Source organism: Notamacropus eugenii, chromosome 1, assembly GCF_028372415.1.
Source record: "Notamacropus eugenii isolate mMacEug1 chromosome 1, mMacEug1.pri_v2, whole genome shotgun sequence".
Taxonomy (NCBI): domain Eukaryota; kingdom Metazoa; phylum Chordata; class Mammalia; order Diprotodontia; family Macropodidae; genus Notamacropus; species Notamacropus eugenii.
In genome coordinates, this window is record NC_092872.1 from 355,701,789 (window position 1) to 355,725,156 (window position 23,368).

General features: G+C 34.2%; 1 protein-coding gene across 13 annotated transcripts in view; it reads right to left on the reverse strand.

The window, feature by feature from the left end:
* Positions 1-23,368, reverse strand: part of EML1 (EMAP like 1) — a 303,648-nt gene that overhangs the window by 125,647 nt on the left and 154,633 nt on the right. For 6 of the 13 annotated variants that reach the window (XM_072630249.1, XM_072630253.1, XM_072630251.1 and 3 more), the window contains exons 2-5: positions 15,522-15,704; positions 12,491-12,556; positions 6,637-6,684; positions 3,572-3,704 (exon numbers count right to left, since the gene is read on the reverse strand). In XM_072630249.1, coding sequence (XP_072486350.1) covers positions 3,572-3,704; positions 6,637-6,684; positions 12,491-12,556; positions 15,522-15,704 — 430 coding nt within the window. Of the gene's footprint in view, positions 1-3,571; positions 3,705-6,636; positions 6,685-12,490; positions 12,557-15,521; positions 15,705-23,368 lie in introns of those variants that run through there. The other 7 variants (XM_072630256.1, XM_072630258.1, XM_072630257.1 and 4 more) reach the window with 3 other exon arrangements.

The window sequence follows — 23,368 nt, forward strand, 5'->3', positions numbered from 1 at the left end:
GACAAGAGATGGAGAAGCCAACCTCAGGAGAGGGTACAAAGAAATTAATTGTCTTCAGGAGAAATCTAGGTTTCAGTAACATCAAAAGACTGGATAATTGGTAAGGGGCAGAGAGGGTGGATAGAGTGGAGCCAAGAAAAGATTGAATAGTCTTGTGAGAAACCTACTGTGAGAGAAAATCACAGACGGGTGCTAAATAACACATTGCGTTTCTTAGCTCATCCACTTTGCTGCCTTTCCCTCTTTCTGACTCTCAGACTGCAGTTACACGTGAGTCCTCAAGAAAACCCATGGACATCGGGGTAGATGAAAGAAGGAATGGAGAAGGTTTATGAAAATCCTCTAAGGTCATACTTTGTTACTACTCCTGCATGCCTCTCTTCATTAAAAAGATTTATAAAAAGTATTCCTTTATGTTACTAAAGAACCCTTTTGTTAATTTTCTGCTCAAAAGTCTTCAGTACACCAATGAAGGTAATATTCACAATTGACGAGATCACAGAAATATTAAAATATATGTGTATATATGTATACATGTGTATGTATACACATATACATATATAAAATATTACATATAAATCTAAATAAACATGCAATTCTGTGACACTATAAGAATAGGCATTATAATTTGAAAACACAGGATTCTAAATTTGAAATTTGTGGTAAAGAAATCTTTTTGAAAAAAGGCAATTCAAACAAAGTAATTTCTAACTAAGAGTGACAATTTAGGAATGCATCATGGTTCGCTGTTCTTGTCATTTAATCTTATATCCTGCTGTCTTAAACAATATTAAGTGCTTCCAAGGGACATTTATTCCATATCTTCCTTCATAACAATGTTCTAAAGAGAGTGCTTTGTAAATTATAAGCACTATATAAATGTGAGTTACCGTTATTTCAAAGATATAAGGCACAATAAATACAGAGGTAACCCTGAAGTAAGGAATACACATCCACACATAAAAATATGTACAGGACTGTGATATACAAGAGCTGTGATTTCAACAGTGTGGGAAATTCCAAATATGGATCTTCTTTCACCCAATGCAGATTAATAATTTATTTGTAATTTCCAGTTTTACAAAACTTTGCCACTGATAAGTTAAGTGCCTTGCCAGGATTGACAAAGCTAGTAGAAGACCTGAATTCCAGTCTTCCTTACTCCAAGGCCACTTCTCTCTATCATGCTAAACAGCCTTTACTAAAGTAAACTCACATTGAGCTGTGGTTGGCACAAGTCTGGCACATAATAAGCACTTAACAAATGTTTACTGACTGACATTGATTAACATTTATAATCTTCCTTACAGTGTGCAAAGCAATGTCCGTAAAACAATGCTGTGTGGCAGAAAATGTTATATGATTAAATATGCCTCTGAAGCATCTACTAGTGCCTAAGCCAGAAAGATGTGACATCAAATGACCATAATACTAAAACATGCTAACTATCTAATTTGTTATTTTTAGTCAGAAATTGCCTTGCTTTAATTTCCTATCTTCAAAAAAAGATTTTTTCCCTTTATTATACATTCCAAATGCCCCCCAAAAGAATCCTGAGTTATTTCGAAGTCATTTTGCCCATTCTTAGGGGCAAATTTATGTTTTCATTAGTTATGCTACTCCAAAAAAAATCCATCTTAATAAGCATTTAGACAACTAGCTGGCAAGACTATCCATATTTAAGATCAAGTGACTTTCTTTAAAATGTGTATGTTATGCTGTATTCATGCAAGATGCGCATCTCTATGTTCAAAAATTCTTCTACAATAAAATTTCTTCTTATGTTAAGGAAACGCAATTGCTGAGCCAGGTTCTAATTTTCTAGTGTCTAAGTCACATCCTTAGTCAAGGACTTAAGCAACTTCTTCAAGTCACTAGAGTACCTGTTAGTTTACCAAAACAGAAATTCATACACTATCTGTGAATATTCAATGTAGTTGGTAAATATTTTCAATTCAACAATCATTTAAGCACCTGCTGAGTCCAATACTATACTAGGCCCTGGGGATATAATGACAAAATCAAAACAGTCAATCAATAAAGAGGTCACTGACATTTCGGCAGATTCACTTTTGCTCTTAACATGTGCTCCTTGGTGAAACGGAACGAAACGGAACTGCAGTAGGAGAACTTTTAGATGTTCTGTAACACTATGGAAAGAACCTTGGAGTTAGAAGATCTAGTCTGACAAGTCCTAAGTGTGTGGCCCTGATCAAGTCACAAACTCTCGGAATTTTAGTTTCCTTCATCTATAAAATGAAATTAATTATTGTTTTTTATTTTCAACCTAACAGATTTTTTGTAAGAAAATCTTTTAAATTTTAAAGCATTACATAAATATATGAGGTATTATTACTGATACAGAAGAAGACCTGATTTCAAGTCTCTAAAGCTCATCTTAAAATGCAAAAAGGAGATAATATCTATACTATCTACTTAAATGGCTAATTTAAAGATCACATAATGTCAACATGCTTATGTGATATTGTTGTGCTCTTCACATGTCCCACTTAGTAAAACTAACTATATAACTATACAGTCTTCTATAAATATATTGTTATTAATATTATTTTGGTTATACTGATACATGTAATGATATCATATGTGGCTATACAAGATCATTAACATATGGAACATGTTAGTGACAATTCATTGCATACTTCATTCTCCAAATCCTCAAAATTTAGAGAAATGGGCTCACAAAATATAAATTTGTAGTGAGATGACTTATGACATAATAAAAGAACCAGCAAGAAAATATATACCATGACCAGGCTAAGAATAATGAAGTTTGATCCTTCAGCTTATTATGTATAACTTTGGGGCAACTAGGTGGTACAGTAGATAGAGCACTAGTGCAGGAGTCAGGAGGACCTGAGTTCAAATCTCACCTCAGACACTTGACACTCACTAGCTGTGTGACCTTGGGCAAGTCACTTAACCCCAACTGCCTCATCCTGGGTCATCTCTAGGCATCCTGATGAATATCTGGATTCAGATGGTTCTGGAGAAGTGAGGCTGGTGACCTGCACAGCCCTCCCTCACTCAAAAACAAAAGTCAAGTCAGGTCATTATTTCTCTGATGGCAGGGTCTTCTTCAGCAACGAAGGACGAACACACACGTATATAACTTTAAACTCTCCAATCATCTAATAACATAGGTAAAAACCAAATACTGGCATAATTAGCATAGCTTGTTCCAAATATCGACTGTTAAAAAAAAAGTTCATTTTTAAATTTTAAGGTTATTCATATTTAAGGCATACCTTTTTCTGAGAAGAGAATCTGAAGTAAAAAATAAAGAATAGTTTTAAATGGACACTATTTAATTAGTAAATAATGATTTCTAAAAAAATGAACTGGATGATCAGGAAATACTCTAATACTTGCTGAAGATGGCATATCACTGAATATTTAAAATGTATTTTATAAGCTTTAACTATTAGGCCATTATTTTTAAGGTGTGATTTTTTTTAAAAACAGAAAATAACACACAATTAAAAATTTAAAAGATTTAGTAGCTTTCAAGGAGCATTTAATTCATTGATATGTAATTCTGACTTTTGCCTACCTTTTAGTTGCTGGTGAAATAGTTTCTTTCCTGGCCCCTGATGGGGAAGGTAGAGAGCCACTTGTTTTCTTTGGTAGCACAGTTTCAGTATTAACAGTAGTTCTTAAAGGCAGTGTTGGTACGAGGGGTCTTGCTATAATATAAGCAGAAAATGAAATCAGAGCTTGCTTCATGAAAGTAATTACATATGTTTTATATGGGTTATGAGGCCAGAAAATATACACATTAAAGACGCCAGTAGAGTTTAATTAATCTCACTGATCTGAGAGTTAGAAATAATTCAGAATAAATTTAGTGCCACATGCCTATCTTTTAAAATGAATTGTTTGAAATGGGTTTTGCCCATGTAGACAGAGTTGCTTCTCAATTTAAGCTCATAAATCCATTATTATATATAACATGATAAATGGTTTATATAGCCAAGAATGTAATTCTTATAAAACCATAATTTTAAAAAACCAAAAGGTAAGGATACCACCAACCATTTTGGGTACATGACAGAGGTATTCAGGAAAGGCCAGAGACATTCTTTCTCCTTGATCCTTCTGCATTTTTAGATACTATTGACTACCCCTCTTCCCAACCCTCCTTCCTGGATACTCTTCCTTCCGTTTTCATGACACCAATCCCTCTTATTTTCCTCCTACCTGTCTGACCATTCCTTCTCAGTCTAATTTTCCAGATCATCATATATGCCCCATTCCTAAGCATACATAGGTGTGGGGAACCTGCATCCTTAGAGACACATGTGGTGCTCTAGGTCCTCAAGTGGGGCCTGCTGACTGACTCCAAACTTCACAGAACAAATCTTCTTAATAAAAGGATTTGTTTTATAAAACAAGGACTTACTAAAAAGGTTCCACCCAAGGACCTAGAAGGCTACCTGTGGAGTCCAGGACTCAGGTTCCCCACCCCAGGATAAACCTTAGAACTCTGTTGTGTGCACTCAGTGATGAGATTGCTTTTCTTATCTTTTTGCACCGTTCTGAGCATGTATTAAATGCTCAGCAAATATCTGATGACTGATTACAAATCCCTGTAACTAGCTCTAAGAAGCTATCAATATGGAGTAAATGAGATTACTTGAATCACCTAAGGAAACAGAAGTGCATTTTAATCGAAACTATAGCAAATGAAGAGAAAGCAAGACTTAGCAAAGTGTCATACATTCATTGGACATTCCCATTCCACATAATGGAGAAAACAAAACTAAGTAAAATTTATTTTAAATTTTAAATCAAGAGAGCCTCCTCTATGAAAAACTATGAATTGAGGCCTCTCAAACGAAAGAAATCACACATTGCATCATTCAGCACACCTTTCCCAAATCTTTTTTTTTGGTCCAAGCTAGAAAATGCATATGAGTTTATACTATGACAAACTGAATCATAAACATAGCATCTAAGAATGTAAAAGATCCTTAGAACCACAGACAATTGACTATGAGATTAAAAAGAATATTTAAATCATAAAGCCATATAATGTCAAAACTAAAAGAGCTACAAATTTTTATTTATAAATGTACAGATTATAAATGGAAATGTTAAAAATAATTTTGCTACATTTCTATCTATTTACAAATAAAAATTCTTATTTTGGAAGATTTCCAGAAGCCATTGCCCTGAAAACATCTCTCCCTGAATTAAAATGTGTGATTCACAGTCGATACAAAAAATGCCATTCTTGTCTTATCTAAAAAATCTTACACTTAAAAAATTTTCCTAGATATTTTACATAGATTAAAGCAAGAAAGATAATGATACCCTACGAAATTCAGACATAGTCTTCCAATTGGGCTCTTTAGAGATTTACCAACTGATCATCGTCTGTCTTTTTCTCAATCCAATATATATTCTATATAATATAGTATTAAATCTGAATAATTTAAAACATACTTCTAAAGACAGGAAAATACAAGATTCCAAATCCTAGGGGCACCAGCAACAGTTTTTAAACAAGAAAGGACAGCATGAATGCATCCTAATTGTAGTCACCCAAGAAAATGAAGAAATAAAAAGAAATAAGACTTTTAAAGGCATGAAAATATGTGCATATAATATGTATTTGTCATACCTTTGGTTTAGTTTTCTTTCTTAAGCTGCCCAATAACATCAAAAGGATGTATTTTATAATTTTATGTAATTTGATAATTTTAAAGAGAAGACATGACATTATAAAAGGGACAAGGACACTTTATTAGGAAAGAGAATCTTGTTTCCAGAATAGGATGTATTTCAATGTATTTTATTAGTTAGATTACAGGTTAAAATTCTGAGCTACCAACAGAAAGAACAAGATGTTTAATTAGTAAGATATAGTGAGTACAAAACAACTAGAGATGGATAAACAGCCATGGTTTGGATTATTAACACCTTCTGATAGAATTTATAATATTCAAACATCCAAAAGTGGCTCCCTTTCAAAATTCTGACATTATCTCTGGGAGGAGGGGAATGAGGGAATGAACAGTTTGATTCGAGTCTTTATTTCTCTTTCTGAAGACCATTATCATCTTGCTTGGAAGGATAGCCTTTTTACTAGAAAACATTTTTAGAATAACAACGAAGTTGGAAAGACTCCCACTGGGGCAGGGCCTAATTACGGCTGTCTTGTAGTCCAGTAGAAAGAGAACTGAACATGGAGTTAGAAAACATCGGTTCAAGCCCTTGATCTAAAACTCATTAGCCATGTGACTATGGATAAAGTGGTTCTCAGCATCAGTTTCCTTATTTGCAAAATAGTAAGTAATAAATTGTAATTGCAACATCTAGCTCATTCATACAGTTGTTACAAGGAAAGCACTTTGTAATTAATCACCATCTAAAATGCACTATTATTAAATATGAACCATTATTGTTATTTTAAAAATCAGATATGCAATTTTACCTTCATTTTCATTTTATTAATCATTACCATTATCATCAAAATAAGTAAATATTAAATCATATAAGTCATAAAATCTCACCACCAAAAGCAGAGTTTTTTTACTAAAGAGGAAGAATCTTGAAAATAGAAGGATCTAAAAATATCATAGGGCATCAAATGTGAACAAGTACCATACATACCTGAGTAAAAAGATTCATTCATAAACAACCATGTTCTAGGGATCAATCCTTTACAGAGAAAAAAACCAGTATGAAAAGCACAAAACTCAATTTTCTACTCATCAGAAGCAGCTAAAATGAAAGAAACATTAGTTTCTAAGATCTTACAGGCTATTTTGATTTCTGAGCTTTTTATTGAAAGGACACTTTATTGTTGTCCTACTTCAGTGTCTCATTATGACAGGGAGGTAAATGAATTTTTTGAACGCTATGTCAGCAAATCACAGATTTTAGTAGGTTTCAAGTGTGGGTTAGGCTGTGTTCCTATGTCCAACAATCAGCCTAGCTAAGTATGGGCTAGGTGATGTGCTTATCCAAGGACCAATATAGCTAAGCCCAGAAAGGTTCATCACTAGAGAACTGGGCAACATCACAGAAAGATTTTAGCCCTAACAAACTCAAGGTTACGTATTAAAGCTCTTTGGTGAAGTGAGTACCAAAATCAATGAAAGAATAGTTCTTTTCAGGACTGAAGTTTTTAGATGTTATTTTGTTTCTTAAGGGTCAGGGATTTGGTAACCCAAAAAGGGGAGAGGGGAATTCTAATATTTGGATTCAATCAAATGGAAGTACTATATATTTTAAAAGTGGGACTCTCATTCCTGTCTGGTTGTCTGTAGCCTTCTCACTAAATGCCTGAGATCAGGTCCTGGAAGAATGTTAGCCCTGGGGTCCCACTCTCTATTTCAAGAAAGCTCCAGCCACATTTCACTTCACTCCCTCCTCTCTGGTCATCTCCACAGTCTCTTTATTACTATGAGAATACCCTTTTCTTCACACCATCTTCTCCCTTTCCCCAATTGCCCACATATATAAAAAGGAATTCCCCACCTGTTCTCCAAGTCAGGAACAATGAACCATGATCAAAGGTTGATCACGATCAAACCATGAAGTAGAAAGGTTGTTGTCAATCTACTTCTCTGTGACCTCACTCTCTATACCTACAACTTCTTGAAAAAAGTATCGTTCCCTTGATATTACTCCTCTACGTATGTTATTTCTCCCATCAGAACATAAGCTCCATAATGCCAGGGGCTATCTTTGGACTTGTATCAATAAACACAGACCTGGGAGAATACTTGGCATATAATAAGTACTTAATGTTTTTTATTCATTTCATCTGTATGAAAGTCATAAGGCAGCAAAAATCATCAAGATTCAAAGCAGACTGATAAATTCTTAATGTTGGAAACCATATAAGCTAAACTTTAATCAATTAATCCATTATTTTCTATAAGAGGTCATTTAGCCTCTTCAAGCAATCAATAAACATTTATTAAGTCCCTACTAGGTGCCAGGCACTATGCTGAGTGATGGGAATACAAAAAAAGGCAAAAAAACAGTCCCTTTCTGCAAAAAGATAATTGTCCATTGAGGGAAACAGCATGAAAATGTGTACAAAGCAAGTGATAGATAAGATAAACAGGAGATGATTAGCAGATGTAAGGCACTAGAATTAAGAGATATTGGGGAAGGCTTCCTATAGAAGATGGGATTTTAGTTGGAAATGAAAGACAAGGAGGTAAGTAGTCAGAGTGTAGCAGGAAGAACATTCTAGGCATGAGAGACAGTCAAAGAGACTGTCCTAAGCAGTGAGATGGAGTCTCTTATTTGTGTAACATCCAGGAGACTGGTGTCACTAGATTGAAGAGTACATATCAGGGAGTAAGACTGTAAGAAGACTGGAAACATGAGAATGAGCTAAAGTTGTAAAGGGTTTTGAATGTCAGAGTATTTTGTATTTGCTCCTAGAGGCAAGAGGAAGTTTATTGAGTTTACGGAGTAGAGTTTATTGAGTAGAGTAGTGGGGGTATGTGTGACTTGGTCAGAACTGTAGTGTCTGAATGGAGAATGGATTGGAGTGTGGAGAGACTTGAGGCAGGTAGACCCACCAGCAGGCTATTGCAATAATCCAGGTATAAGGTGATGAGGGCCTACACTGAAGCAGTGGCAATGGCAGAGTAAGAAAGGAGATGTTATTGAGAGATATTGAGGAATCCAGGATGACTCCTAGGCTGCAAACCTAAGCAACCGGGAAAATGCTGTTGCCCTCTACAGCAACAGGGAGGGTAGGAATTGGGGAAAGATAATGAGTTCCACTTTGGACATAATGAGTTTAAGATGTCTAGTGGACACCTAGTTCAAGATGTCTGAAAAGTGGTTCTTGAAAACCTTCAGTCACAGAGAATTTCCTACTTTACTAGACAGCTTAAACCATTTAGAAGCTCAAATTGTTAGGAAACTTTCCCTTATTCTCTCTAACTTCTACCCTTTGATCTTAGCTCTGTCCACTGGAGACATGTACAATAAACCTAATCTCTTTCTCTTCAACATGAGTTCTCTTTAAGTATTTAGAAATCACTCCTAAGTATTCCCTTCTCTATGTTAAATATTCTTAGTTCCTTCAAGTGAAGGAGAGCTTGGATTTGAAGTGAGGAAGACCTGGATTAGAAACTAGCCTAAGTGTCTGACACTTACTAGTTATGCACCCTGGACAAGCCAAGTGATTTCTCAGATTCTGTTTCTTCATCTGCAGATGAATGAAAATAATAACACCTTCCTCACAGTAATTATGAGGATTAAACAGGATTATATATGTATAGAACTCTGCAAGCCTTAAAGTACTATATAAAAGTTATCCATTAGTAACATAGTATTGAAAGGTAGCATGGCATAGTAGGGCATGCATAGGGGCAGCTAGGTGGTGCAATGGATAGAGTGCCAGACCTAGAATTAGAAAGTCCTGAGTTGAAATCTGGCCCTAGGGCTCTTACTAGCTGTGTGACTCTGGGCAAGTCACTGAAATCTGTCTGCCTCAGTGTCTCATCTGTAAAATGAACTGGAGAAGGAAATGGAAAACCACTCTACTATCTTTGCCAAGAAAACCCTAAATGGGTTCACAAAGAGACAGACATAACTGAAATGACTGAACAACAAAGGGCATAGTAGACAGAGAGCTAGACTTTAAGCCAGGAAAATCTGAGTTCTTGTCCCATGTCTAACATACACATGGTGGGTTATGCGATTCTGGGCAAGTCAATACTTTTCTCAGTACTCTAGGTAACTACATAAGACTTCAGGTGCAAACAAAGCACCAACAAATTCTCACTTCAGAATTGCCTGCAGAAGTAAAAACACAGGTTCATGTGCTATTGTTATAATCATTATTACTACTACTATTATTTTATAATAATTATTATTATCATTAACTGATCTTCAAATAGCATGATTTTGGTACCATTTTTCTGAATGTGCCCTAACTTGTCAACACATCCTAATGTAAGAGGGATTACGGGAACCCCTGATTGATTTGATGAGTACTTTAAGCAACTTGAGAATATTATTGACTATAGATCTTTGGCTAAAAGGTCATCTTTAATGAAGGTATACATGTACTCTGGCACATTGGTAAGAAGATACAGAGAGCTTATCTGATTGGCTCTCTGTGACTGGCAATGTTTGGCAACTGAGAGTCAGGGAAAATGGACTATGGTTAGAAGAGCTATCCCTCCTTCATGATATGTAAAACTGAGCTGAGATGTAGTTTCCCATGCTTTCCCTTCTTTAGGCTTCCAGATAAGAATGCAGCAAAGTATATGCAGGAAGCAATGAGAGGGTGGAAAGAGTAATTTCTCCATCCTGCCCTAAGATAAGCTACAATAGTGATTCATAGAAGCCCATGATAAATCCAAAAGAGGAGTTCTAGGCCCTTCAATTCTGGATCAACATCTGTTTTTCTCTCTCCTTTTCTGAACATAAGTCAAAGACCTGTGAATAGATTCCTGAGAATAGATTGTTACAGCTAAGATTCAGAGGTAGCTGGAACATTGATGGAATTCCTGTATCTACTAAAGTCACTGAAGACTTTTGATCAGTTAGGGAAGTACCCACAGGAATGAAACCACAGATCCTTGATATAATGAAGCATTTTTCCTAATGCCAATATTCTGTTTTTGTGATTTTTGGAGATGAATTTATGGTCAACCTCATCTGAAAAAAACATTAAGCATTTTGGGCCGTGTAGAAATATTTGTAGTGGACCAGAACAAGTGGACATTTTAGAAAATCTTTCTGGGTTGTGGCATTCTGTAATAGTGTTTTGACCCAGAAATTTGATGCTAAAATGTTTTCTGTTTAAGTTGCATGAATGATGAGGATACAGGAGCAGGTCAGGTCATGACAGTCTCATGTGACACCTTTGATAAAGTCAAACTAAACATAAAGGACCTAATTCTAGCCCCCTTCACAAAAATTCATCTCTTCTACATTTTACTAATCACAGTATCATACACTGATACTCTGCCCAAGGTAAAATGATGAAATCGAAATGGATGAAGACCAGGTTGACAAATGGTAATTTAAAGTACAATAAAACGTTCACCCATAATCAGTATATAAAACTAATTTTTAATGTCAACATAAACATGTTAATTCATTCTAGATTTCTGAAATTTGACATTTAAAAATTGCATTAAAAAGCTATATAAGAATTCTAAGTTTTTTAAAAAATCTATTGGCTAGATCTATTAAAATGATTATTAGCTGTTATCAACAATATTTTATATTTCAATATAGGTCTTCTGTAGAACCAGCATGGTATAGTGGATAGAAGAGTTCTTAAAGCCAGAAAAACCTGGGCTCAAGACCTGCCTTAGAAGCATACTGGCTATATAGCTCTGAGCATTTGATCTCTCAGTACTCTAGGCAACTTTCTAAGACTGTAAATTGCAGAGAAGATGATGACATGCATTCATCTAGAGAAAGTTTGAGAAATTCTTTAGATCAATGAAATAATAGGTCTAGAACTTAAACTGTCCCCTATAGAATTCCTATTACTTAAAGGGAGAGAGCAACTAATGATTAAAAAACTGATAAAAAATCTAGCATTTCATATAAAGACAACCAAAGAAAAAGGGAAAGTTATTTTTTATTCAAAAGATTTAGTTTAAGGGGAAAGAGGAAGGCAATAATGAAGAAAAGTCACTCACTGAATTTTGTCATAAAACCTTTAGTTTAGTTAACCAGGATTATGAGTCATTCCACTAACCAATCCTCATCTTTTCCTCTTCAAAAAATAAATTAAACATTAAGTATCACTTATAACAAATAGCTTGAGACCTGAATCTTGCTTTCTGACTCACATATTGTACCTACCTAATAACAAATTCTGGTAACAGCCTTGTGGACTTTTTAGTATGTCATAAAAAGTCTAATGCTAAAGGCATCATATTATACTCCAGACTAGTCAGAGAGTCAAATCTACTCTAGAATAAAAGGGACTTCCCTTTCAAGTGATTGAGTCAGAGCTGGAAGGGACCTTAGAGGTCATCTGGTCACACCTGCACCTAGGCAATAATCCCCCACACAAAATTGTAAACACATGAAGACCTCATAAAGTGGAAAACTCACTATTAATCAAGACAATTCATCCCACTCCTGGACACCTGCAATCATTAGGAAGCTGTCCCTTATATTCACACAATAGAATATAAGAAAGAGCAAGGACTGATTTCATTACCTGGCAAATAGCAGGAATTAAATTATTGCTGAATGCAATCTGTTAAACTGTAGTTGTGACTGAGTTGACTAAAGCATCTATTTATTTGTTTATTAATTTATTTGCCTATTAATTAAATTGTTTATTATCTAGATTGACTTTAATAATTCTTTTAAAATATATTATTGAAATATTGCAAGTAGTGAGAGAACTTCACAGTGTTATATGTTAATGTAATAGCTACTAGATCAATTATATTATGCAATTGTCAGTAGCTGTTAGTTTCGTTTTCCAAATTGTGTTGTTTTGATGTCTTACCTGAGATAGCAGGATTGACATGTTTATCAGCCTCTCCAGCAGATGCTTTTTTAGTCATATTCTGATCTATGAATTAATAGGGCTATTAATATTACCAGTAACAGAAAATTTGTAAATGGAAGTATAAGTTAAAAGGAAAGAAGCCATACTCAACTTAAATGAACTTATGTAAAGCAAGAAAACTAAAAAAAAAAACTCTTCTGAGATAATAAACCCAAAACCAGATACACTGTGATGTGAGGAATGCTGTAATATTTTCCTTCCTGTTTGAGTTATAAAGTCCATACTTATAATATCAAAGCCCATACTGTTTATACAGCTAAAGTTAATAATGCATATGTACAAAGAATCCATATTATTCTAAGGATTGAGTATCACAGGACTTAGAACTAGAAGGAAACTTAAAGATTGTAGGAAAATAAATTTTAAAATGGCAGGACCCTTAGAAGTCACCTTTCATTCTACAGAAAAGGAAACTAAGGCTCAAGAGAGGTTATGTGATTTACCCACAGTCACACAGACAGTATGGAGAAGAACTGGACTTTGAATCTAGGTCATCTGACTCTATATCAAATGCTTTTGCCAGTATATTATATAATCTCCATTTCAGATCCCTTTGGCTACTATGGACTTCAGGTAAGAGCCTGAAAACTTCAAAAAACCTACATGTATTATTTTAAATTCATATCACAAAAGAACAGCCTAAATATCATAAAACAATAAAAAAGTGATAATGAGTCCTTTTAGGCTCCTCTTGAGTAGGAGGAAAAGGGGCCTCTCTTTCATTTGATAGGTCAGGCAGCTAAATTGTAGCTGTCAGCTTCCCAGAATTGCAAAGCCCTGTTCACATGAACTTGTCTGTATTCGATCAGGAAAAAAAGCAAGAAAAAGGTTTTTTTTGCTAAGTAAGAACCTTCTCTTTCTTCCTAATTTGTACTAACATATAAGCAGTTAAGTAAGAACATTCATCCTCCACTTAGAGAATGATAAAATCTTAAAGTTGGAAAGGACTCCAGAAATTACCTTTAGTTTAGTTAACCAAGATTATGAGTCATTCCACTAATCAATCCTCATCTTTTCTAAAGAACATCTAAAGAACAATCTTTACCTGAAACATGAATTCTCTCTATGACATTCCTAACAACCTATCATCTAGTCTCTGATTAAATGCCTCCAGTGAAGGGGAACTGACTACTTTTTAAGATAGTTCATTCTACTTTTGGAAGCCACAGAGACATCACTATAACTCACTATATTTTTTATAGTATTGTCAATATACTATTTCCTAGTATATTTTGCATTTTGCCTAATTCACTTCCATTTATGCAAAGCTGCACTGAAGTACATTGAACTTATTCATGTTAAAATAATTTTAAAAATTTTGCACAGTATTCTTTTTTAAATGAGAACTTACTCATATAACTTGCTCAAAAGAGCTTGATCAAAAAAACTTGATCAAAGAAATATCTGGGTAATTTCCTCAAATACACCTCCTAGAACTAATATTTTATGCTAATTCTTAGATTAATTTAAAAGAAAAGCTGTTGACCAAAGGCATATGAGCATTTGAATCCAAGTGCATATGTGGTATGCAAAACAACGATTATTATATGTTGTTCCTGAAGTGTTGAGTAGCAACCAGAGCATTTAAAGTAGACCAGATTGTACGTTATTGTATAATTTGGAAGGGCAAATTAAAAAATTTAAAAGAATTGTTCAAATTTTAGAAATCTGCCTTTTATATCTAATAATTATCTTGAAAGGAAGAATTAATTTACTGCTAACTTCTACAGACGTGTAAAAACCAAGTCAATCATTTTAATGAAACTTCAACCACACTCCAAAAAAATATATGTTATATATACACACATATTCTGTGGAATAATTTATTAAACATATTCATACTTACTTGTTTGAATTTTAAAAGTTCTTAGCCATAAATTATCTGTAAGCTAATATTCACTTTTCCCCCTCTGGGGACAGTAATTTGAGCAATGTTTCTGGCAAAATGCTTGCAATGCATAAAATGAAAAGTGAATCTTATGGTAATAAAAGGACAGACCTCTTATAAAATCTTATTTTCAAATTTTTCAACAAGAGTATAATAGAAATTATTTAAGCACAAAATGGTATTTCTTATGTATTATATTCTAGGAGACTCAAAGGTGGAAAATAGTTATTATAAATTATTGGAAACTTGCAGAATTGAAAAATACCCTATTAGGAATATGTGGTGGGAAGGAAGGAAAAGCTGGTAAGGGTTCAAAAACTAAAAAAACAAACAAACAAAAAACCTAAACCCTAGAAAATAACTGTATAGTTTACAAACTAGACAAGGAAACAAATTACATACAAATGTAATAACCTAAGAACAGTTGCAGAGCAACATGAGATAGACAAGCAGTTACAATACAAAATGAGTACATAAAGTGCTCAATGGATATACCATAGTAAGGGAATGATTATGGTATAACGAAAAAGGAAGTGAATTCAGAGTCAGATCATTTTGTTTTGAGTCCTGGCTCTAGGATATGTGACTATGGGCAAGCTGCCTCTCTAAGTCTCAGTTTCCCTATCTATGAAGTGGAGTTTGTAATTCTTACATAAACAACTTCACAGGATTATTTTAAGGTAAGTGCTTTTGTGAAACTTGAAATATGTTTATTATTATCATCCCCAGAGTTGATAGGCATTAATCATAAAGATTTATTGGAGGTGGTAAAGTTTGAGCTCACATTTTAAGAGGACAAGACAGACCTGTTTATGATACACTTATCACCATGAAGGGTATATATAATAGCTAGAATTCACTGTAAACCTAAACAAAATCATAACGTACTTTGCATGGTCATTGGGGACTTTTAAAAAGGTGTGTGTGTGTGTGTGTGTGTGTGTGTGTGTGTGTGTGTGTGTGTGTGTATAGCACTTGACATTTTAAAAACTTGCCAATTTAAAAGCACAGTCTATTCAAACAACAGCAAAAATCTATACAAACCAATTATGTTACAATGCATTTGCCTGAAACATTTACCTTTGGTAGGTCCTTTTCTGTTCAACATGGCCTGTTGCTCTTCAGTAATATTCAAGCGTCGGACTACATCAGCCAAAGCCGACTTGAGCAGCTGGATATCATCTTCTTGCATCTGGACCCGCTGCTCCAGAGAAGCAATTCGATCAGTTACTTCCATGCTACTTGCAGCAGAAGCACTGTCATCTAAATCAAATGATATAGCAAAATATGACAAAATGTCCCCAAATTAGACCAAAAAGTATTTCTTTTTCTAAATCTTCCTCCTTTGCTCAGTATATATTGTGGATGGTCCAGGGAACTCTAATATTATGCCAGCAGAACAAATCCTTTACCAGGTCCCTCCAAGCTACAAAGGCTATGAGTAAAGGCTTAGCTTGTAGCTCTATTGTCCAAAGACTAGATGAGGTTTGGAGAGGTTCATCACTGGGAAATTGGGAACTTGATAATGAATTTGTTGGAGCTTTCTGGCAACACAAACTCATTAAATAATCACTATTTAATGAATATTTAACACATTGAATAGGGAAGCTTTAAATTGTATTGATATAGGCAGTAACCACCAATGAAATCACAGTTCTATGACATGAAAACAGAAGAAATTTATACAAAATATATTTATTCTAAAATCATGACATAAATCACTTTAGCTCTTGTTGCATGAAGAGATTAAAGAATATAGAACTTCAAATTTTTGTTCCAGCTGCTTCATATTCACATCTGCTTCTATCACTGCCATTATTTCCCATTCATAATACTGAAAATGAACACTGAAATAGGAGTCAGAAAGGCTGGATATGCTTTTATTCTATTACTACTTATTCTATCATTAGAATTCTAATTAATAGAATACTAATTAACTAGAATTCTAATTGTACTATTATTAGACTTTTAGTACAAGGTATTTAATTTCTCTGAATATCGGTATTCTCATCCATAAAATAGGGATAGTTAGTCCTCCTTATTTCCTGGTTCACATAGATGTGAAAATGATCAAATAAGAAAATGGACATAAAGTATGTTTTAAGCCACAATGTGAAACATATGAGTTATTGTGATATTGCTGAATATTCTTAAGCATCAAATGAGATAATATGTGTGAAAGGACCTTGGAAAATATAAAATATTACAAGATGTAAAGGATTATCAGAGGATACAGTATTAAAATTAGAGGCAATCTAGCCTAATCTTGTTATTTTACAGTTTAGGAAAATAAGGCCCAGAGAGGTGAAATGGCTCATCCATCTATAGTATGGAGCCAGGTCCTTTGACTTCAACTCTATTGTACTTTCAACTACTCCTTAATGTTAACATTTTTTCCCCAATAGGTGGGTGGGTAGGTGACTCAATGGATAGAGCTCTGGACCTGAAATCAGTAAACCATGAATTCAAATGTAGTCTCAAACACGTATTAGCTGTATAACTCTGGGTAAGTCACTTAACCTCTGTTTGCCTCAGTTTCCTCAACTGCAGATAACATCCCCTACTTCCCAATGTTGTTGAGAGGATTAAATGAAACAATATTTGTAAAGCTCTTAGCACAGTGTCTGGCATATAAGCATTTGCTTATTCCCATCTTCCTTCCTGTAGGTTTGGGCTAACTGATTCCAGAGATTCACAGAATTACAGAATTTTAGAGTTAAATGGGATCCTACAAATTATCTATTCTAACCTCCAACATAGTTAATAATTACATCTTCCATAGAGTTTCAAGAATTAATAGGTAATATTGGTATGACCTCTAATGTTTCAAAGGGCAAGCCAACTAAAGGAAGACGGGGGAGGCACTTAAGAACAAGATTTTGGCAACATAATTATTATAAATTCTGATGAGAAATCAAACCTACTACTTTGGTCAAGTAGGTATATTATTCCTCAACCAACTCAGGTTTTAAAAGAACATACAAGAGATGAAAGAAAGGGCAGGTGACTGAGGAAGAATATGAAAGAGTAATAAAATCTTGCCTTTTACACTAAATGCCCCCTATATTTGGAACACCCCCCTTCATCTCTTAAAATCCCCAGTTTCCTTCAAGGTTCAACCCAAGTGCCACTTGTTGTATGTGGGCTTTCCTTATCTCCATTTCTACCCCAGTGTGAATGATTTCCCCACAAAATCACCTTGTATTTACTTTGTACATACCTACATATATACATATTTTCCCACTCAGGTAGTCTATAAACTCTTTGAAGGAATAATTTGTTTTTGCATTTGTCTTTGGTTCCCAGCACCTAGCACAGTACATATAGCATAACAGGTACTTAATAAATTATTTTGATTGATTTCATCTTGCAGTACTGCCACTGGGCATATACTCCAAGAGACCAAAGACATCGGGGTAAAGCAGCATTAGATAAAGTAAATAACTGCAATATAAATGTGTTATAGCAAAGGACTTTAAAAAAAGTGGGTACTTACCAACTGAGGAATGGATGAAGAAACTGTGGTGTATGAATATAACTAAATGCAAGTTACTGTGCCGTTTTAAGCATTAATAGCTTAATGGAGTCTTAACCATCTATGATGTTACTGTTCAAATGATAATAATACTGTCAGGTAGGGTAACACATTGGATTCCAAGAAACCTTGGAAGATTTATGTGAAATAATGCAGAATAAAGTGAGTAGAACCAAGAGAAGAATTTACTTGAAGGACTCAGTAATATAAAGGAAAATAACTTTAAAAGACTACAGAATCAATGCTGTGACTCATAACAAGGGATTGTAGCACCCACCTCTTGGCTAGAGAGGAAGTGGGCAAGAGACAGAGAATAAGGTATTTTCAGACATGGCCAATGTGTTGACCTTGTCAGAATTCTGTAGAGACTCTGTGTGTGTGTGTGTGTGTGTGTGTGTGTGTGTGTGTGTGTGTGTGTGTGTGTGTGTGTGTGTGTATATATTTCATTAGAATATGGATTCCTTGAGAACAGAGAATATTTTACTTTTGTCTTTGTATTCTCAATGCTCAACATAATGCCTGGCACAGATTAAGTACTTAATAAATGCTTGCTGGTTTACTGATTGGTTGATACAAGGGTGGGCTTCATGGCAGGGGCAGGGAGGAGGGTGAATTAAAGGACAGTGAGAGAAATGAAAAAAAAAGAAATACAAGAGTATAATAAAATATTTATAATATTCAAAAAGAAAAAAATTTCAGAAGGGGATGCAAATAGAGCAATTATTTTACCACTGTGTTAAATTTAATATATACTTTAAAAGAACAAAATATGTAACAGAAGTTCATGATTTCTTATACATTCCTCTTTTTTGTTCCTCTTATATACTGAAATGTTCAAGTTTGTTGATGACTGTTAACTTCTTAATAATAATATATATATGTGTATATATATACTCAAATATATATGTGTACACATGTATATATGTGTGTCTATAGTGTCAGAAACACTGAAGTCCAGCATGATCTACTGCTTGTGATAAATGCTAGAGACAATAAAAAGAAATCATTGAAGCTACATAAGGGTCAAAACGAAGACGAAGGGGTAGGTCCCCGCTTGACAATGTGTGGGAAGATAACAATGACAGAATAACTTCACTCATTTTCTTCTTTTTCCCCCTCAACTGAAACAAGTGATCTAACTGAAAAATATAAAGCTAAAGTACTTAATTGAGACCTGAAATTCAAGGTAAGCAAACTACCTAGTTGCCCTTAATGAATTCAGGTCATCTGGCCCAAGCAAACAGGATAAGATGGTACCCCGCAAAAAACTTGCAAATATGACTGCAGAATAGCTACTAGCAGTTTTAAAATCCAGTGGAGACTAGAGATGCCCCAAAGTAGTTGAAGGTGGGAAAATGATGTTTCAATTTCAAAAAGAAAAAGAAAGTGAATATTTCAAAATAATAGGCAGTAAGTTAACTGAAATGACTTCAAAAATTCCAGATAAATTTCTTAAATAGATTATTAAATATTTTGTAAACATTAAAAAGAGCCTGATTCATCCTTTAAAATACAAAAGAACATCCTTTAAGATATATATATATATTTCATTAAGCATATCACATCAACCTCATTTTCTATTTTGACTAGGTTAGTAAAATAGGAACTTGCCTATAAATATATGTCCGTATATTTGTGAAATTCATAAAATACATGGACTTCATAAAAAACTATTTAACAAAATCCTTCATGATTTTTCTTTTTGCAAATGCAATGGAGACATACGGACCAGATAATAGATAGCCCTGTTGGGTAGTTTAAGAACTGGATGACTAAGGAGGCCCAAAATGTAATGAATGTATCCAGTATCTTACTGGATGTCATCCTAGAGTGCTTTCAGGGCTCTGTTTTTCATCCACTTCTGCTCCACATATTTATCAGTTACTTGAATGAAGGCAATGATTCTATGTTAAATTCTAGGTGAGAAGAAGCTAGGGATTAAAACGCAGCATTCAATGAATATTTATGATTGATGTAGGAATTTGTTTTGCTTGACTGTCATATTTGTTACAAGAGTTTTCTTTATAATTTGTCATTGAGGATGTAGAAAAGAAAGAAATGCTTTACAATTTAAAAAAGAAATATAATTCAATGTAATTTTTAAAAAGTTATTAAGTTCCTACTATGTATAAGGTAGAGGTAGCTAAGTGGCTCAGTGGATAGAGTTGTGGGCCCAGAATTAGGAAGACCTGAGTTCAAATCATGCCTCAGACACTCACTAGCTGTGTGACCCTTGATAAATCAAAGCCTCTGTTTGCCTTAATCCACTAGAGAAGGAAATGGTAAGCCATTCCAATATCTTTGCCAAAAGATAACAAACCAAAAAATCATACAGGTTAACAAAGAGTTGGACATGACTGAATAATTGAACAACAACAACATGTATAAATAGTGTGGATGACAAAATTGAACTCCAAAGTTATTTCAATAAGTCATACTGATGGTGAACAAGATCGAATTAGTGGCATGGTAAATAGAGTGTTGGACTTGGAGTCAAGAATGGAGATCATAATAGCACCAACGGCACAATATTGTTAAGAGGATCAAATGAGATAATATGCTAAATAAATGCTAGTTGTTATTATAATTAAAATTTCATAAGCAGAAGACAGGAGAAATGTGGCTGTTTATGTGAAAGTAAATTATGGGTTCTAGCAATCAAAAAGGTAATTTAATGTTATGCTTCATTATTAAAAATATAGCGCACAGAATGAGGAAAGTGATCATCCATATATACTCTGGTCTGGTCACTACACATCTTTTAACTATGTATGGATGCTACGTTTTAGAAGAGAAACCAGTAAACTATAATAAATCCAAGGGATGATGATGATAGTGAGCAAAAAAACAAAAACAAAACAAAAACCAAGAAAACAAACAAACAAACAAAAAAACAACCTTACCACACAAGGAAGGAAGTAAAGATGCTTAATCCCCCCAAAAAAAGACATATGAAGATGACGACTGACTTCAAATTTCTGGAGGGCTGTCTTGTGGGTGAAGAATTATACTTTTATTCTGCTTTGGTTACATGGGGAAAAACAAGAAAGAATAAGTAGAATCAATCTATAAGAAAAAATACTTTGGCTTATTGTAAGGAAGAATTCAGCTAAAAGCTTCCAAAAAATTAGAATTGTCCAAATAACTCTATTTGGTTGAAATCAATTAAATGAGATTATTTTGAATTCTAATTCTGTCTTACACAGGACCTTGCTCATAGCTCATTAATAAATATTTGTTAAATTAATAGACTCCTCAAGGATTTTCCTGCTACTTCACTTCAAGGTGAAACTGGATAATCACTTCTCAGGTATGTTATAGGTTTTGGGTCAATGCCTTCTGAAGTTCTCTCCAAATCCAAGATTTCGTTATTCTATGAATTTGTTCTTAGATATTAATATTTCTTTAAAAATTCTTTTATGCCCCCAAAACTTTTATATTTTATCTATTTTTAAAGCACAAGAGACATACACTGTTTAATTTTCAGATATAAATATAAATTTACTGTGGAAATAGAGGCTCTATCACATCATATCCTCGCAATTAACCACATCAACAGTACCTAAACAGGCAACCCGAAACACATATATTAAGGCTTATTAAATCCTAATAATTGGAATTGCAGAGAATGTGTAAGAGGAAATAGACCTTCTCTATAGGACCTGTCTGTCTTTCAAAACTAAATGATTACAACAAATATCAAAACATTATATGCCACAAAATACATAAGGTATGACCTCTTTCTTACAAAAACATGGAATCTAAAACAGTAACTTCACTTGGATATCAATCAGGGACACTTCATTTCTCTTGTCAACTCTTGGTTGGATATATTCCACTAAAATTTTAACATTTTACAAAATAAAAAGAAGAATTTAACATTTTAAAAATTATCAGACTGGGACATTCTCTCTTTCCTGCTATGTCTAGACAGTGAAAAGTAACAGTTCACCTACAGTGTGGGAACCATGAACTGAACCAGGAAGAAGTGATACTTTCTCTACTTTTACCCTGTGGCACCAAGAAATAAACCTTGGGTTTGTTCTGTTTTGTTTGCCCTAAGTTTCAGGTATAGGTGGCAATCTCCAACAAACCCAGAAGTTTGAAATGGCATTTAATGTCCTCCATGATTTTGTTCCTATCTTTTCAGACTTAATTATTTCACATTATTTACCACAGTGTCCATGAAACCAGGATTCCAGGCAAGATACTCTATGGCATAATACTACTGTAACACGTTCTTAGCTTTTCCCTCAAGTTCAGGTTTGCCAGTGGAGTGTAAGCTCTGTCTGGTTCCACCAAACTGAGAAGGTTTTAAGTGTAGATCTTACAACAGACTGTGTTTTCTATTCAAGGCAAGGTGTATAGCCATAAGGTTAGGCAATGGATGGAATTGTTGGGGGATTTTCTGTTCCGATACAGTGATATAGAAATTATTTTTATTTTTATTTATATATTTTGTTTATTAATTATTAATTATCCAGCTTCACCTTGAAAATTCCCAGTGACAGGGAAATCACTGCCAACTCTAGAGTCTATTAATTCAACAAACATTTATTAAGTACTTGATATGAACAAGGTCCTGTGGAAGATGGAACTAGAATTCAAAATAATTTATGGCTTTGTTCCACAAAGGCAACTAAGAGGTACAGTGAATAAAGTGTGAGATCTTGAGTCAGGAAGACCTGAGTTCAAATCCAGCCTTAGACACTTAATAGCTGTGTGACTAGCTAAGTCATTTGACCTCTACCTGCCTTAATTTCTTTATCTATAAGATGGAGGTAATAATAGAATCCATCTTGCTAGGTTTGATCAAATGAAATAATATCTATAAAACAGTTTGTACAGTTCCTGGCAGGTAGTAAGTACTTGTCAATTCTTCCTGCCTTCCTCTCTTTCCTTCCTTCTTTCCTTTCTCCCTTCCTTTTTTCTTCTCTTCCTTCTTTACCTCTTTTCTTTCTTCCTCAGAGGCACTAATGGTAGCAAAATGGCAGAAAAAAGGAACAGAGGATGCTAAGTAGTACTTAGTTTATCTTCAAATATTAATTTAATTGTCGGTTCTATTAATGTTTGATATGTGTCCAATTCCCAGTGAACTGAAAAACTACAAGAGGAACTAATCCACACCTATGGATATAACCTAATAAATGGAACAAGACAAATTGTATAAGAGACATAGCCAAGACCTTTATGACTAGAAAACAATGCAGGATAGTTATGTACCAAGAAAGAATGATACAACGGTACATACTGTATATTTAAAGAAATGGAAGGTCTGTAGCACATTGTTTAGGCCTTCTATAGAAAATTTAAGAAAAAAAAATGAGTGGCCACAATGGAAGAAAAGGTAAAAATGAGATTCACTGATATGTATCTGGTGTTTATGGGCAAG